This window comes from Anarhichas minor, unplaced genomic scaffold, assembly GCF_050575085.1.
Source record: "Anarhichas minor isolate MPS153535 unplaced genomic scaffold, ASM5057508v1 ptg000054l, whole genome shotgun sequence".
NCBI lineage: Eukaryota > Metazoa > Chordata > Actinopteri > Perciformes > Anarhichadidae > Anarhichas > Anarhichas minor.
The window spans coordinates 1,720,765-1,738,192 of NW_027466500.1; the positions used below are offsets into that span (position 1 = coordinate 1,720,765).

General features: G+C 42.3%; 1 protein-coding gene across 1 annotated transcript; it reads right to left on the reverse strand.

The window, feature by feature from the left end:
- Nucleotides 1–1,351: 1,351 nt before the first annotated feature.
- pibf1 (progesterone immunomodulatory binding factor 1) lies at nucleotides 1,352–17,120 on the reverse strand. Its single transcript, XM_076075818.1, has 18 exons — nucleotides 16,645–17,120; nucleotides 16,394–16,494; nucleotides 15,916–16,114; nucleotides 15,680–15,799; nucleotides 14,634–14,767; nucleotides 14,436–14,544; nucleotides 14,215–14,334; nucleotides 14,050–14,111; nucleotides 13,836–13,961; nucleotides 13,245–13,343; nucleotides 9,510–9,675; nucleotides 8,154–8,304; nucleotides 7,797–7,887; nucleotides 7,020–7,122; nucleotides 4,874–5,004; nucleotides 3,561–3,645; nucleotides 1,836–2,015; nucleotides 1,352–1,534 (listed from the first exon to the last, which is right to left on the reverse strand). Exons 1-18 carry the CDS (start codon nucleotides 16,909–16,911, stop codon nucleotides 1,481–1,483), a joined length of 2,298 nt encoding a protein of 765 aa, XP_075931933.1. The 5' UTR covers nucleotides 16,912–17,120; the 3' UTR covers nucleotides 1,352–1,480.
- Nucleotides 17,121–17,428: the final 308 nt, after the last annotated feature.

Consider the following 17,428-nt stretch of genomic DNA (forward strand, 5'->3'; position numbering starts at 1 on the left):
ACGGTTAAACGCACCTGAAACATTTTTTTTTTTTTTTTTTTAATTATTGTTGTTTTTTATTCTAGTGTTTTAATCTTATTTATATTTCAAATGAATATGTATAATGTATATATAGAGAGACACTCCAAGTGAAAAGGGTAAACAAAATAACTAACATATACCACACTGAAACTTCCAGTTGATTCATTACATTTAGGCAATTGTTTTGTGTTAAAAGTTTTTAGAAATTGTATGTTTAATATATGCAAATGTGGCATTATCTCATTAAATGTGTTGATTTGCATACATTTTCCAAAACAGGAATTTGAACATTGTATAAAGCCATTCAAAATTCAAAATGTAGACATATTAGAGTCAAAGTTTTTTTACAGATATTTTGGATCTCAGCCATATAAAATGGGGTCAAAAAAATGTAACTAACAGATATAGCCGGATATAAACATTCCCCAGTTGATTAATTACACTAAGACAATTATTTCTTTGAATTATAAATCTTCTGAAATATGTTTTTTATGCTAATGAGACATTACCTAATAACTTTTGGTGAATTTAGGAGAAATCTACACACACAAATAGACAAAGCGTAGTAAAATAAACATCTAAATATGATATGAATAAAATATTTTTTGGCCATAATGTCATAAAGACAAAATTGGAGTGGCAGTAAGGACTCAGCAAGTGAGTCTCTCATTAGACCCCTCAAAGCCTCTTAATAAATGCCCGCTTGTTTCAAATCCCACACCTCCAGTTTGTAATGCAGGCTATCAAACTCATTTATTTTCTAAGCTTCTAAAATTCCTTCTTTCATGGCGACTCAGTTTGTACAAAGAATTGATAAGTCACACAACTGATACACATTGTTTTCTTTTAAGCAAATTCTAATATATTGCATTTTTATAGCTATTTCATATAACAGGAAAACAAAGTGGTGTATTTTGAAGCATTGTAGGCTCAAAAAAAGGGGATAAAACAGCTTTAAAGCCGTCCTCTGGTCGAGTTTAATAGGACACCGATAAGAACATGGCTGAAATGATAAAGGTATGCCTACTATGTCTATATTTAAAGCCAAAGGAGCCTCCGCTCATGCAAACTAGAGGCTAATGTTCCTGCAATGCTGTTTGTCTGTAGCCACTAGTATCTGCAAACCTGGAAAAGATGAGAAAATAATGATAGACAGACATAATAAAATAAACCACTGCCAAGAAAGAGGAATGTTTGGGCAGTCAGTTAGCTAGGAATGTGTACCCGGTGGAAGGTAATACCTCTGGTTTTGGACCAGTACACGGGGAATTTATCCTCTCTGAACAATATGCAACCACGGATGAGAACAACAAAACACTCGGACACTAGCAACAGTTTCTGCTTTTGTATTTCAAAAGCTGCTGACTTTTAAAAATCCTTAAAAAAAAAAAAGAACAAAAAGAACACAATTGTTAAAGCCATGACAATTAATAGCACCAATAGTAACAGAAAGTAATGTTCATTTGGGTTTCTGCTTTGTCTTTTTGTACCAATCAGGAACTTCTTCATTAGTCTGCAAATGAAAGAAAAAGAGAGGAAGAATGATGGTTAGAAAAGTATAAAGTGCATGCCAGCAGGAGCTGTTGCTTGGATTGTTAAGATATTCTCACCAATGTGACCTTTACATGAGTCAAGGATTTATACTACAACATATCTTTGCTCAGCTGACAACAGAGGGAAGCTCATATGAAACTAAATGACAAAATATGATTCATCATTGCCTGTAGATCCCTAGAGCTCCTTTGTCTGAACTTCTGTCCAGGCAGGTTAAGGTGGTGTGACTCATATAGGGAGTTGCTAAGTAAGACACTTACGAACACAGTGGGTTTGGGTTTGTTTGGTGACTCTTCTTCTGTGGTCCTGTGGATTTGTTTGGACTGGTGTTTTCCTGCACCAGAGGTCCTCGTAGCAGTTTTGTCAGTTTCCAACAGGTTCAGAGCGTCTCCCTGTCTGGACCCCATGCTGATCAGGACCTGCTTCATCACCGCTAACTCCTAAAGAATCAACATGGTTCATGAAAATAGGGACACGAGGGTAAAACAATACACAAGAATCTCCATGAGAAATAACTGGAAGTGTAGCGTCCAAAAGGCCAGATATCTCAAATAAATCACCCGGTCATTTTTGACAGAAATTCTGTCAAACAGGTGCACTAAACATTCCTATAATAAATGTATTCAAAATATCTAGTGTGATTGAAATACCTGACAATACTATTTCAACAATTTGTGACACATTTGCTTTAAAACGTATGTTTCCAGGAATGTTTATTGCTGCTTTCTGATGACATGTTTGTCTGCTGAACTCCAACTATGGGACGACTTGCAATAAGTTCAACAAGCTCAAGGGTCTGCAGGGGTGGCAGCGGGGCAGAGGGGAGGACTCTGGGCCATTTCACGGTTCTATTTATCACCCCTGAGGACATGAGCCCTGGCATGTCACACACACATGCACGAGCACACACACACACACACACACACACATAACCACAAACACACACCGGTGGCATCCCAAACAGCCAAGCTGAGGAACAGCTGTCTGTGACAGGGCACATACTGTGAACAGCAAACGGCTGGCTTGAGGAACACACTCCTACGTGCACGCACATAAGAGCACACGCAATCTTGAAGGAAGCGTTGCAACACAGTGAAGTAACGGCAGAACGATTAGTTGGTCATTCATACATCTTCTGTAATAAAACATCTAAAAGCATAACCCTATCAGAAGGGGGAGCCTGGGACAAAATCTTATCGAAAGGGGGTCTGTGGTCTAATTTGTGTCAGTTGGGGGTCCTTGACGTGAAAAAGTTTAGGAATCACTGGATTAGTAAAAAATGAATCAGCAACCACTTTGATAATCGATTAATTGTTTGTCATTTTTTAAGCAAATTAATAAAAAATTGATGTTTTATAGAATAAACAAACTCGAAAGATGAATCAATGATTTAAATAATCTTAGTCAATCTTCAGTCAAGTTGCAATTTACATCCACGTCTGTCCAAAAGTTTTATCACTTCATCATTTTTTCCTGTTAGGCATTCATGTGGAATTGTCATTATTAGCTTATCAATTCTTGAGTCGTGTCCAAAAACGTGTTTTGTGAGGTCACAGTGACCGACCACCAACATCTAATCAGTTCATCCTCGAGTCCAGGTGGATATTTTTGCCAAATCTCAAGAAATTCCTGTTCACTAGAATGGACCAGATGCTATCGCCGGCGCGGAGGCGTAATAAAAAAGGTTTTCATATTTTGCTACAGTTTGAAAAGGGGAGAAGAAGTTGACTTTGTTACAGCATCAACGGCGGTACTCTGGCCTTTTAAAACGCAGCCATGCGTTGCAACATGGTGGTTTCACTGATAAATATTTATTTTCAAAAGAAGGTTTCGCTGGAATTTCCTGTTTCCGTTTTGAAACAGCCGAATACACTGGAATAGAACGAGAGACTTTAAACGCTGATGTCACTACTACATATCATCATAGTAGAAAACGTCACATAGCTAACATGAAAAACAGCAGCGGACATCGTCATCATGTGTACCTCTCGGTGGTTGAGGAGTCTCTCCAGATCGGCGGCCATGTTGTTTTTCACCTGTTGCAGCGCAGTCCGTTCTTTCCTCAGAGAACTGGGGTTGCACCCAAGAACATGCAGAGAGAGAGAGAGAGAGAGAGAGAGAGAGAGAGAGCAGATTTTAGGTTAATAGAAAAACATTACTGAACATATTGTGAGGAATGAAATCAATATCCTAGTTACTTACGCGGTCATGTGATACTTGAATCACTGATTTACGGTTTAAGAGATTCTTTAAAAGAGATGATATCGTCACATTTAAGAAATAGTGTAATATACTGAATACTGTAGCTATCCTTTGTTAATAGGAGATGTTATTTGGCTCTGTCAACACAGGACCAGGTGTGGTATACATTAAAATCTGAATGTGGTCTTGTACTATAAACCAGTCCGTCTAAATGGCAGCAGTTTGGTTTATTTTTTTTGGTTTGTGTTGCGAGTATAAATCACTGGTAGAAAAACCATCAAAAGCCGAGCAATACATTGAACACACAAGTCATACATTTGTAAAATACACTAAATAAGTAATTGTTTGTTCGGATTCTATCTTGTGAGAAATACTCCAGTACTGTCCAAGTGTTTCTTTTCCTGGGGCTGTGACAAAAACACAAGCAGCAGCTTGTGATGGTGCTGCTTTAAAGCAAATCATCTTGCAAATCTTGAAACAGCGGCTTGGTTACCTCACCAATGTTCACTGAGAAATCGAGACAAAAAGATTGGAACTCGCGACTCTTATAGCCCGAGATTTGCCTCTGCTGAGACTCTGTTGTTGTCGTCTATTTCTGTGATCTCACAAAACAAACTGCGAATACAATTAATCCTTAACACGGACAGACTGAAGTACATAAAGTGAGAGTCTGTGTCTCTGCTGTTAAACACATATCACTGCATCGCCACAGGAACACTTCAATACTGTCAGATGCGGAGGTTTGAGAAGCTTATGGGGATTTTGAAGACTTTTTTCCACTCCGATGCTTGCCCCAGGTGAGAGCTCAGCGGTAGTGAGCAGCAAGAGAAAACCTGTAGTCTGTCAGTTTGCATATTTCTCAGGTGAAAATATGGAGGGGGGGAGGGAAGATTTAGGTCAGGGCCAGGAAGCTATAGTGTTCTGATGTGAAAAACGAATTTATTGGGCACAAGGGTGGAGAGGTATGGCCTGCTGCCATGATGAGTAAATGACAAAATACAAAATGTAACTAAGCACAACACTTAATTGACATCAATTATTTTTTTTGAAAAGGCCATGCGTGTCCTCTTTGTGAAGGAACGTTTTGTACATTTACCTGACATCGTCCTCAAGCGAGGTGAGGCGCTCCTTCAGCGCGGTGATCTGTGTGTCCTTTTGTCTCACCGTCTCAATCAGGTAGCTATAGGGCTGCTGTGTCTGCTGTAGCAGCTGGTTGGCAGCCAACAGCTGAGGAACAACACACAATATGCGCATAATTGAGCAATGACTAAAAATAAATGACTTCGCCTTCACAATGTCAGGTTTAACTGATGTCCCTTTTTGTTCAGCCCCAATTAATGATACACCTGAGACTCAGGTGGACATTGTTTCCACAGGTTGTACCAGTTCACAAACTGTGGAGAGTCACGCATGATGCAACTAAAAGAAATACACACCTCTCACCATGATGTTCAATGTACTGAAATTACTTAGTTATAATAGGAATGTTACTATAATCTATAACGTCGCTTGAAACTGTTGCGTTCACTTTGCATTAAAGTTCTTAATTAAATGAGAAAATACTCTCCAACTTTCCATTTGGCAAATATTAAATTCACACTGGAGTATACAAAAATAGGCCGTCAGACTATTTATTGAATTACCAGAAAACCTGCTATATCATGATGAATATAGTTAGTGAGATATGAAATGACCTGTGTCGGGATAGAAGATGTATCGGCCAGCCCGACTTTACATGTGGTTAATATTATAAAATGTATGTATGACTCACAACCACGGCCAAGATTTCCTTATCTCTGATGTCATACGGAGTGCCAATAAATGTGAGTTTTTATGAAGACGCAACCAAGTTGTTTCCTTTTTATTAAAAGTAGTATTATGAAGTCATGAAGTTGAAATACAGTGAAAGTTTGTAATCTTGACCTCTTTCTTGAACTCACTGCCAGAAAAGCACTTTTAATGTGTTTTTGACGATCCTTCATTTAAGAGGCTGAATGTTCTGTGTGTTTTAAGATATTAGTCACTACGCATCATGCTTAGAATCTGCAAAAACAATAGATAAAGTTAGGGTGTTACACATTAAACCACTTTTACAGCCAGCAAGTATAGTGAGCAGAACAGGGTGGGAGGGTAGGGCATCCGTGTGGGTGGTTAAGTGGTTAACACCCTTCCTAGTGAATAAAAAGTTGAATAGCTGGCTTATTTAGTCTAATACCTGCCCAGCCTCTCTAGTCATTGTTGCGCAATCTCTCTCCTCATTGAGATTATAATAAAGAGTGGGAACAAATCAAGCACATTGGTTGCCCAAGCTGTCGCTCTCATGATTTCAATCCTTACTGGATGATTTTGTTTTTTAGCGTCAAAGGCATGAGAAGTAGACACGTGACTTCGGTTTCACGAATTTGGCACAGACACAGTCACGCACAGACAGAATACACACTCCCAAAAGCAAAAGTCTCAGCATTGCACACACAAGCACAAAATATGCCAAACAAAAGGCAACAACGATTGGCTTGCTGGGCGAGTGAAGAGCGTGGCCGTCACGGTCTTTGGCACTGTTTCCCCACTGTGGCAACAAGTGTGACACGCACTAAGGCAAACCTCTCGCTCTTCTCATCATACAAAGACTGGGATGTCTGCTGTCTGTTCTAAAACAACCTGTCATCTTCCTGGCACAGCTTTAAAAGCCGATTCAGAGAAGTGGCTGGACAATTGTTTAACTTCCACACATTTTCTAAAAAAAAGAAAAAAAAGAAGGGCAGAAGCCACTCTCATTAGGGAATCCTGAAGTGTGTTTGATGATACGTGTGGTGACCGACCTCACGGGCTTGTTTTATTTTGCTTTGCCATGTCGGTCTTTAAGAGAGCGATTAGATGGGCTCTCACCGCTGACTTTCACAGCAGAGATTCGTGCGACGGTGAGAGGAGGTAAATGGTTGGTGATGAGAGAGGAGCCCCCGATCTTGGCTCTGTGATAATGACTATGTTGTGTCATCAGGGAGAGGTAAAAAAAAAACAAACATCTGAAATAAATCATACGGCTTTGATAGAGACTGTGGAATAACCATAATCTGAGTTGCTGTAGGAGATTTGTGACGGTGGGAAAAACAAGTGTGTGTTGCAGGGCTTTGAGTGTTTTACATTTTCTTAAAATTAAACTTCATCCCATTAATAATGGTCTCGAGGCAGGCGAACACCTGAACGCTGTGTGTGTGTGTGTGTGTGTGTGTGTGTGTGTTTACCTCTTCAGATATCTGTCCGGTCTGTGACTTGTGTCTGTCCAGCTCTCTCCTCAGAGACGTGTTCTGCTTCTCGAGCTGCAGCACCCTGCGGGCCAGGTGAACGCTGCACGACACGCAAACACAAACACAGTCGTGGAAATTCCAAAACATGACAACACCAACAAGTTTACACTGGCGTGTACCTCCATGTTGTTTACCCTACCGTTTATGTAACCACAATAGTTTGGGATCAGTTTGAGCTTTTGGGCTGCGCATACATGCTTCAAATTAAAGTGGTGTGGAGTACAAATGCGGTGCCCTTGCTTGGAACACACACCCATCTTCAAAGTCATCCTGCAGCTTTCACAATTGTGACGCTATCACGGTGACAAAATGTGTTAACAGACAGACGGATAGAAATATAAACAGCTGGCAAAGTACCCACAACCGCCTCTGTGGTGGTTCCCCTTACAGTAGGTGTCTCCAGGAACACATTTTGCCATGATGACACACACACATCATGGCACACAAGCACATGGTAAAAACAATACCAACAACAAGCTGGTGACTACGACCAAATGATTGTTGGCACAAATCTAATTTCCGCCGGATATATCAGCACACGAACATAGCAATTCAAACCATTCTATATTAGCATGCGGATTTCTTAATGAATACAGTATATTTAGGAATAAGCACACACGGGTGCGATCTGAGCAAATTCCAGCGTTCATTTAGTGCCATCTCGTATTATGTGTCCTCCTGTTCTTGAAACGTGAAGTGCATCGTGTGCTGTACCTCTGTTTTAGTCTTCTTTTAGCCGTCGTGGGAACATTGGCTCCGTAGCCGTACGAGAACAGCACTCTCTCGGCCTCCTCTTCATTCTCAACTGGCAACAGAAACACAAATACTGGACCAGGACCATTATGATAACGATGTGGTGACGTGTGGGTGATTTTATTGTCCTGTTGTGTTCCATCCACTGTCACAAGGCCCTTCACTACAGATAGACAATAGCGATCCTTACATCTTAATCCAGTACTATGCTATCTGTTAATATCATTAGACACATTCCCTCATGCCAGAACAAGGCATTTGAAGGAAGCAGTGCTTGGTTTGATTGTGCTTTCATCTTTCCGACCACACTGTTCTTACTTTCAGCAGCCTGCATGGTGACTTGGTCCAACTCCTGCTCCAGCTTTTCGTACGTCTCCAGCCGAGACGCCAGCTCGGCATTCTGAGCCTGCAGCTCCGCCGCCCGCTTCTCTGATGACGTCTGCAGTCTGTAAAACTCCTGGGTCAGGAGCTGAGGGACAGGAGGAGAGGAGAGAGGGAGGGGTTGGGGGAGACAGAGAGCCAATGAGCCTGTGGTGGCCGGTTGAAAAAGATGGAATCCTATTTTTACTGTATTTTGTCTTTTCTTTTCTTACAATTTTTGTACATGCAAAGCAAGCCCCCAGTTGTGTTACATTGTCTTTTTTTAAGTTGTTTTAACAAAAAGAGAAACATTGTTGAGACAATATTGACGCACTATTATAACTAACTAACAATCTTCTCAATTTTCATGGCAATTTCTAAAGAGAAATAAGTTACTTATACTGAAACTCCTGTTAGGCTTGCAGAGTTGCCGTCATGGTAAATGTGAAAAGTAATGTTAACCTTTACCTCATTTCCCCACATTTACAAGCATAGACAAAAAGATGTTCACAAAGAGAGAGGAGTGAAAGCAAAAAAAGGAGGGAAGAAAATCTAAATGAAAGCTTTAAACCTCACTGTTATAAAGAACGGGAACAAAATCAAAGCTGAACAACAAAGTCAAAAGCTAAACTAGCTCTTCATTCACTGTGTGATCAAAAAGAGAAAAGATCTTTGACCCTCACGATCATGTACAATGCACGGTTTCACCGTGCACTTCCCTCTGGCGAGCAGGACGGGGTTAAACACAGGTGAAGAGGTGAACCTCGGCTAAGTGCATCCAGACATCAAGAACAATCTGCACTCAATTAACTTCTTGTATAAATGAGTGTGCTACAGTGGACAGAGATAAGAATGGAGCCGCCAGACCGACATACAGACTGGCTGGAGAGTGGAGCATTAATCTTTAAGCACTACGGACGGACTCCTCCCTGAACAGAACGACTTACGCACCGGTTGTGCATTTTCGGTTGTATTCGTTCACGTGATGTTTACAGCAAGTAAGCAACTTTGACACCAAGAAACACTCATGGTGTCAATCTGTAAATATGGGCAAAGTTATATTCTTTATTGCTTACTATTAAAAATGTAGAATATGAATGAACAAAGGGGGAATCTGTTAACGACACATGCACGGATGTATAGTCTTGTTCATCATTTAATATCTATCTAAAACCAACAATAAATGTTAACTGGCTGAAATCAAATCATGAGAGGAAGAGGCACGTACAAATGAAGAGATAAACTAATTACTGGGTGTACCGCTGCAATGCAACAAGTAAAACATCTTCATTCTGTCCTCGTGTTTAGGGGTACCTCCAGCTTCTTCTGCTGTTTCTCACACTCCACCTGGCACTGGGCCAGCGCCTTAGCCGTCTCATCCTTGACCATCTGAGCGCGCTCAGCTTCGAAGGAGTGCAGCTTGGCCTGATTGGACAGCTCTGCTACGCGGCTGTCGGTACCCAGCTGCAGCTGACGAAACCTGCATGGGCGGAGACACACACACACACACACACACACACACACCTCACTGAACATGAACGTGAGTAGGTGTGTTCAAAAAAAGTGAGGTCATGTGTTTTGGTGCAGACGGATACAGAAGGTAACCTCAGCTCTGCGCCGCTGGTTGAGCTCAGGCATGCCTGTTGGTTTCAAAACAAATGTTGCAATGCATTCCTTCATTTACGTACATGCACAATCAAACTTGTTTGGAAATTGGCAAGGAAGGGACTATTTAGCAGTTTTTAAATGTTCAAAGTGGTTTGTGGTACGTTGGCCTTGGCAAATCCAGCGGTGCTATACGTCACCAAGCAGGAAAGCAGGTCTTAAATCTCTTTGGCTGCGATAGAGCAATTATTAATGGGCCTCCCAGCGATGTTTGTTCTTGCTTAATCTGTCATGATCGTAGTTGGCAGCAAGAGAAACTTGTTTCAACTCAGGTGCTCAGTAATTAAAAAAACAAAAGAGAGATTAACGTATTCTACAGTTTCGGTTTTCAGTTGACACAAATCCTCGCGTGGGAAAGATTTCACAAAACACAGAGACGGTGGGGAGCACCTGGCCTTCAGAAAAATAAAAGATCGATCGACCCTTCTAATGTCATTCAACAACAACATCGCAAGCAAATCTATGGTTGGTCATTGTTTATCAGGCAGCCAAACATTTTAGTTCTACCTCCCCAAACACATGAAACAAAGACAGGCAACGTTTGTTTGAGCCCAGTGCTCTTCCACACGCACACTCTGGTAAACCATGGAGGTTGGTTGGATAATATTAATAACTCTCCATTACAGCTGACCTGATAGGATTTCATCATCCACGGAGCGCAGGCCTGAGCTGAGTGCTCACAGTGACAGACATCTACACATGGTCAACATTGCCTTCTTTTATTAATGGTGGCTAGATGGTCCAAAAAAAAAAAGCAACTTGCTTCACCAGAGTCCGCTTCTCTCTGTGCTTTCAGATTACATTTTAATGGCAGTATGTACAGCTACAGAGCACCTGACTCGGGGGTATCTCTAAAGCAATCTCATTACAGCTAAGTTTAGGTCTGCTGGAGGGGTGAAAATGGAAAAACCGCATACTTCGTCTTTGTTTTGGACATGTTGATCACCGTAACTAGCCTGTTGGCCAGCATTCTGTAACAGAGTGCCGAGGTTCAAGCTGGTTCCTCGATGCTACAAATCATCTGACGCCATTTCAAGCTTGTCCGCCTCATTCTTTGCCCCAAAAATAGGGGCATGCGTGGGGTTAGGGGTTAAGGGCTTGAGGATCGCATCTGTCGTTGCTGGCTTGTGATGTGACGCAGAGGGGGAATGTGATCGCAGCAGAGAGAGAGAGAGTGCAAGGGAGAGTGAAGTGTGTGTGTGTGTGTGTGTAAAGAAAGACCAACAGCTGGTAGCTTGGATCTAGAGAAATGACTGGTATGTAGTAGTAACCCAGGAAAGAGACACTACTGCTGCTGTTGCTGCTGCTGTGTACGTGCGTCTCTGTCTGCCTGTTGGTTGCAGATACGATACTGTGAAACAAAAGTGTAAATAAAAAATGCTCCGTAGTACTGAAAGTTAAGTCAAGACGTGCTGTGGAAAACATGTTTTTCTTTCAATACTAAGAACATGTTTCCAAAATGTGTTCCGATACAAATCAGATGCAAATACATATAATGTATTCACAGGCAGACATGTGTGTATGCAGCAGAAATACAGCACGAACAGGAAACATTGTTCAGGAAGCTGACTGAAATAAATTCTGTTATTCGTGTGCGCAGCACGGCTCACAATATATCTGTTGCAATTTCCACGCAAGATTTGAAACTTCCTACAAGGCCGTGACCCTGAGGCGTCTTCTGAGGCTGGACCGAGATGGGCATTGTTGCCCGAGGCCGAGATAGTGACGAGCAACTTGGATACAAATCACTAGGAGCATGTTTGGGAATCGGGAAATCACTTAAAAGCGGCAGTACATTAAAATGTGAAAATATCGGAATAAAACAAACGAGCTTTAGCTTAATCGTTGCACCGGCTTTGTCAAGCACAAGAAGAAGAAGAATGAAGCAACTCTAAAAAAGAAGCTATTTTAAATCCTTAGCCACAGTCTAAATAGTCTTCAGTACTACACAGTATGCTGTCTCACTTTGAATTCAAACCTGCCATCTCACTTCCAAATGGCAGCCGGCCTTCAGATTCACATTCACTTAAGATTCAGTCATTTATTGCCGTACCAACCGCAGTTGATTTTCAATTTGTTTCGGTGCGGAACAAAAAACATACTGTCACAATTACAGCAACCATATTATAAATACAGTCGTGCAACCAGATGGCTCGTGCCCTTAAAGTGCATGTGCTCGTTTGCACAACCTGTGAAGCATTGAGGAGGCGGATCGCTTCAGGAAGCGAGATATTCCCATGTTGTGGAGGAGGGCCTTACAATTCAAACCTGTTAGTTGTGACCAGACCAGTGACACCAGTTGCTACTAAACTGACCTTCAGTGAACTTCGGACCCCACACACACACACACACACACACACAGACAGCAAAGCGTTCATGTGATCTTTAGTAAGAGACGGTGAACCACAGCCACCAAAACTCCTGCAGCTCCCACAACACGCGCCAATGACAGACTGCCGCTGGCTCACACATCAGCATCGGAGCAACAACAAGCTCACGGCTTGCAGGAAAATACAGAGGAAGCTCAAGCTGAATGTAAGCTCATGGTACAGCAAACGATACATTTAGAGCCAGGTCACTATGATGCCTGCTTTATAGATCCTGCTTAGAGATGCCACACTACAAGGATGAGGAAATGATGTGGTTTAACCATGTGACGCCATACTTCAAATTCACACTGTTTACAAGAAATGTACCAAACTGTCTGTCAGTGTAACAGTTGCCCTCAGGTGAAGTTCCGTCCCTGATGTATAGCGTTTCCAGTGACCTACATTTAAAAGGCAGCAGTCGTACTGTTTGACTTCTAAAAAGCCAACGGAGCGGTTGAACTCGTGACATCTCGTCTTAATTATTTATTCACTTGAGTGTCTAAAAGAGGCGCCGGGTCTGCAGGTAGCTGCTGAAGATCAGAGAAATGGTGAACACTGAGAAGTAGAACAGGAGTATTTTGTGAGGTGAACTGTATGTTAGTCATAAAGCAGACTCTACTATATTATTTATTGTTTACACGCTCCAACCGTTCTCCTTCTCGTGGTTTAAAAGGTATAGGTTTGGTTTTATTTGACCAGGTTTTTGTTTTCTGCCTTTGTCCCATAGATAAAGAAGGTGAATAGAATAACCTTTATAATAAACAAATACAATTCATCTGCATGGCTAGATAACACGAGAAGTGAGTGAGAAAATGTGTTTTTTCTTGTAAATCTGGTGAACCAACTTTTTAACTGACACTTCAAACTTCACTGTTTGAGTTGTAGTCATAAAAGAAAAGCAGAAAAAGAAAGACTAAAAACGAAAAATGAAAAGTACCTGTCGGTCGATTTACGTCAACACACTACGATACAAACTGTATGGACAGCTGTATTAAATCTTAGGGTAAAAACTCACTGTTCTAGCAGTTGGTCATATCTGGACTGAGTGTCTCTCTCAGAAGACACCTCTCTGTCCTTCTCCAGCACCGCATTGTCTCTGGCCTCACGCAGGTTCCTGGTCAATAACACAAACACAACAGTAGATAATTAAAAAAGCTTTTATTCTTTTGAAGTCATGTTGTTATTTCCTTTTATTTTGATACTACTGGGAAGTACCTGTGCTCACAGCTCTTCCTCTTATTAAATGTTTGCATATTCACTGTTTCAGTTGCTGACTGACGCTGTACTGTATACTAGATGAGCGGTTGAAAACAAAGAGTCAGTCATCATCTTCACTATTGCTGGTGTGAGCACAATTCATCTCTTCCCCAACACAATGCTCACATTCAATAAATAAGAATGAAGCTTCCTGCAATAATATAACAGACATCTGCACTTGATTTTTTTAGGAAAGACTGTCACAAAATTACTAGTTTTTAGATACACAACACAGGCCTTGTTTCATTAGCTAGATAATGTTAACAAAATGTGCAACTTCCTCAAGTTTGAATAGCGCCCCTGATATGTTTTTACTACATTCAGAGTTATATATAATAAAAAAAGATACCTGTTCTCCCTCTCGTACATCTCCCTGGAGGTTCTCTGCAGATTGTCTATCTCGTGACTGGTTTTCAGCCGGATGTTCTCCAGCTCCTCTCTCAACTTGGTCTCGTACTCTGACTTATAGCGGTCTCTGTAAAAAAGGATTGGAACATCTTAGGTCTCCCACATTAAAAAACACTAGAATATTGGCTGCTGGTGTGAAAACAGCCGAGTCTAACCTGGATGCCACATATTTTTCGTAGGCGTCCTCCCTCGCCTTCTTAGTGTCTTCTAATTGCACCTAGACCACAGAATCAAGAAGTGAGAGCACGTTAGAAGACTCCTTCTTGTTATTGAACATCTGTTGTATTAGCCGAGCCTCCGGGCTGATCAACTGTACGAACCTGCAGCCTCTCCAGGCGGTCTTCTCCATGTGCACAGCGGACACTGAGCTCCATGTTCTGCCTGTGCAGATACTCCTTGTCCTTCTGCAGGAGAGTCACTGACTGCTGCGACGTTGCCACCTGGAGGAAAATAAATGAACTATTACAGAATAAAGTACACTCAAAGAGACTTTAGTAAGAGTTATGGAGAGAAATGATCGGTGTAGGTGTGCGTGAAGCACCTCTTTGCTGAGCGTGTTCCTTTCTCTGGTCACTGCTGTGTGAGTCACGTCTAGTGTCTCATATCTTCTCTTTAAGTCCTTTAGTTCTGCCTCAAAGCTGTCACGCTCACTATAAACCACAGTGTGAAAGGTTAACATGCATTCGAACTTGCAACAGCAGAACCCTCGTCCTCATCACACACACACACACACACACACCGTTTGATGGCAGGGTAATTGTCCCGGCGATAATCTCCTTCTTGGATCAGCTGTTTGGTATCGGCCAGTTCTAGCGTCAGTCTCTGGCTCCTCAATTCCAGCTCAGTACGTAGCCGCCGCTCCTCCTCGTAGCTCTGTGGGTACAAAGACAAGTATTCACGTCATTAGTTATACTATGCAATAAGCACAATAGGTCATTATACCTCCTGAACACTCCACATTTTGGTCGGCCTACATTTTTTTCCAGGTAGGAATTCAGCAAGAATACCCGTCAAGAAAATGTCCACAAGCATCTCGCCCCATGCTGCCGTGACAGTGTCGTACAGTCCCTGCTGATTCTCTAATAGCACATTCATGTTGTGAACATCACGACCTTTTTGTGGTCATCTTGAGCTGATGGGTACTTTACCTGCTGGATGTGATGCGTTTATTTTTTTTGCCAGATTCCTACCCTGCCTTCAGCATGTTGGGTCATTATCTCATCAACGTGTCATTTATGCCTACAGGGCGCCTGCTGACTTGATGGCATTTTTTTTTTGGTTCATCACACCGCTCTCATTTTAAACACTGCAGGCTGTGAAAATGAACATTTTGTAACCGACACGTCTAGCATTAACAGAACATATTTCAGGTGGCTTTTGTGTCTTCCACCGTTTTCACATTTAGGTTAAAAGGTAACTGAACCTCTTGACCCTTTCTGCATTCTACATGCCTATGCTTTCTAAATATGTGACTCAACGCCTGAAGGAGTGGTTGTGTGTTTAAAGTGTGTTTGTTCTGGAGCGTTTGCACAATGCAAAAAATGCAGCTGATTGGTATTGTGGGCTTATATTTGTGCTCACCAACTCAAAGTTATGTTTAGTTGAACTTTACAGTGTACACAGTCTATGATTTTGACAGAGGTGAAATGGACATAAACAAAAACTGGTGATAAAACATACAGAATACAACAATGCGCAATGTGCTTAGCTTCAAAACAAGTGACCTCATACAGAAAGATGTGAAAATGTAACATAGAGGTGTCGTGTAGTGCAAGTGTGCTGTACCTCCATCAGCGACTTCATTTGGGTTCTGTGTGTATTCAGGTCATCAGTCAAACTGTCTCTCTTCACACCGAGCTCAGCCAGGTGAGACCGCAGAGGAGTCACCACCTCGTAGAAACGCATCTAACCACAGAGAGAAAGGGTCGCCATGTCAGCTTCATCATGCCCTCTATCATAACGTGTCTCTCTGGTCCGACAAGGTGGTGTAAAGACTAGGGAGAGCCCCCCCATATACTTACAGCTACGTACTCCTGTATGGAGATCTTGTCGTCAGGGAGGTCGCGGAGCTCCTGGTACCGGTCCTGAGAGACGTCCAGGTCCCTGAGAGACCTCCGCAGCTCTCCGGCCTTCTCACACAGCTGCCGGTTGGTCTCCTCCAGCTGCTGCTGCCTCAGCAGGATGGCCTCCATCTCTTGCTTACGCAGAGCCTGCTGCTTCCTGGTGATGACAATCTCTGTCAGCACAGTTTACATTTGTGCTTACCGGCCGATTGATGGGATCAAGTTTTCATATTTCATCTTAACTGCCTCAGTGTGTGTGATCTTAATCAGAGTTTACTTGGAAGTCAATAATGCGTTTGTTAATTGTGTCTCAAGACACACAACCCTACTGTACGGCTAGATATATAGTAATGAGAAAGAGAGAGAGAGAGAGATCACATTAGAGTATATCTGCCTGGATTTCACTGTCCATCACCACCATCAACCATGTCCTCACCTGTTCTCCTCTTGAGTAAGTTTCAGCTGGCTGTCCAGTCTCAGGGCCAAAACTTGTTTCTGATGTAGAGCATCATTCAGCCTCTCCTCCAGCTCCTCAGTCTGACATATAAAACACAAAGCACGGACACAATCACAAGACTATTACTGCAACAAAGATCCTTTTGGAAATGGCAGTTACTGGGGACAAACTTGTGATAAGTCACGCCCACATATCCACATAAACACTGTGCAGCTTTCCTTTCCTTCTACCTTGGACATGTTGTCGGCCTTCATGTTGTCTATGATCAGGGTTTTCTGAGAGAGCTCAATTTTGAGCAGCTGGACGTTGTGCAGCAGCTCCTTCCTCTCGATCAGCTGGCGGGTCACCTTCTGGGAGCCGTCCCGCTGCTCGTCGGACGAGGAGACATCCTCGGTGGTGGGCACCGTTGTTTCTAGGCTGATGTCCTCCGACTCTAGGTCCAGGGAGCTGGAGACGTTGGCTGCTGTCGGCCTCAGCTGTTGCTTCTTGGGAGGCATTTTCTGTTGTCTTGGTCCTCTTTTTAGCGAGTTACTGGAGCGGAGATTGCGTGATATTACAAAAGATTGTCCTCATACTCAAGAAAATTTGATATAAACCCCTAATTTAACGTTAAAGTGATACCCCGGAGCTGACAAGAGCACACGGTGAGGTGTTTTTGTTTTTAAGGGTCCCGCTCTGGGCCGCCTGTGTACCGCCAACAGCTCGACTACGATGGTGACAAGTGACGTTGACTACAGCGCCCCCTGCGGTAATGAACATGCACTACAACGAACGTCCACTTGTCTGTAGTTCATTTCTATGCACAGAGCATGCAGTACTTCCTCCTACAACATAGGGGGAGCTGTGAACTCGGACAACCGGTCCCTCTTCTGCCTTCTTCTGCTTTGTTTTCATTGAACAAGTATTGGATGGCCAACCAAAACTAACGATGAACACCGATTTTTAAATTATTTTACATAAAAAAAACGTTAATACGTATATGTATTGAGGCATAAGTTATGTATTATTTTCCTA

Coding starts and splice junctions, on each gene's coding strand:
- pibf1 (XM_076075818.1), bottom strand. CDS start 16,911: ATGCCTCCCAAGAAGCAACAGCTGAGGCCGACAGCAGCCAACGTCTCC. Junction 13,344..13,835: donor ATGTACGAGAGGGAGAACAG/GTATCTTTTTTT, acceptor GTTATTGACCAG/GAACCTGCGTGAGGCCAGAG. Junction 5,005..7,019: donor CCGGACAGATATCTGAAGAG/GTAAACACACAC, acceptor GTTGTTCCTCAG/CTGTTGGCTGCCAACCAGCT.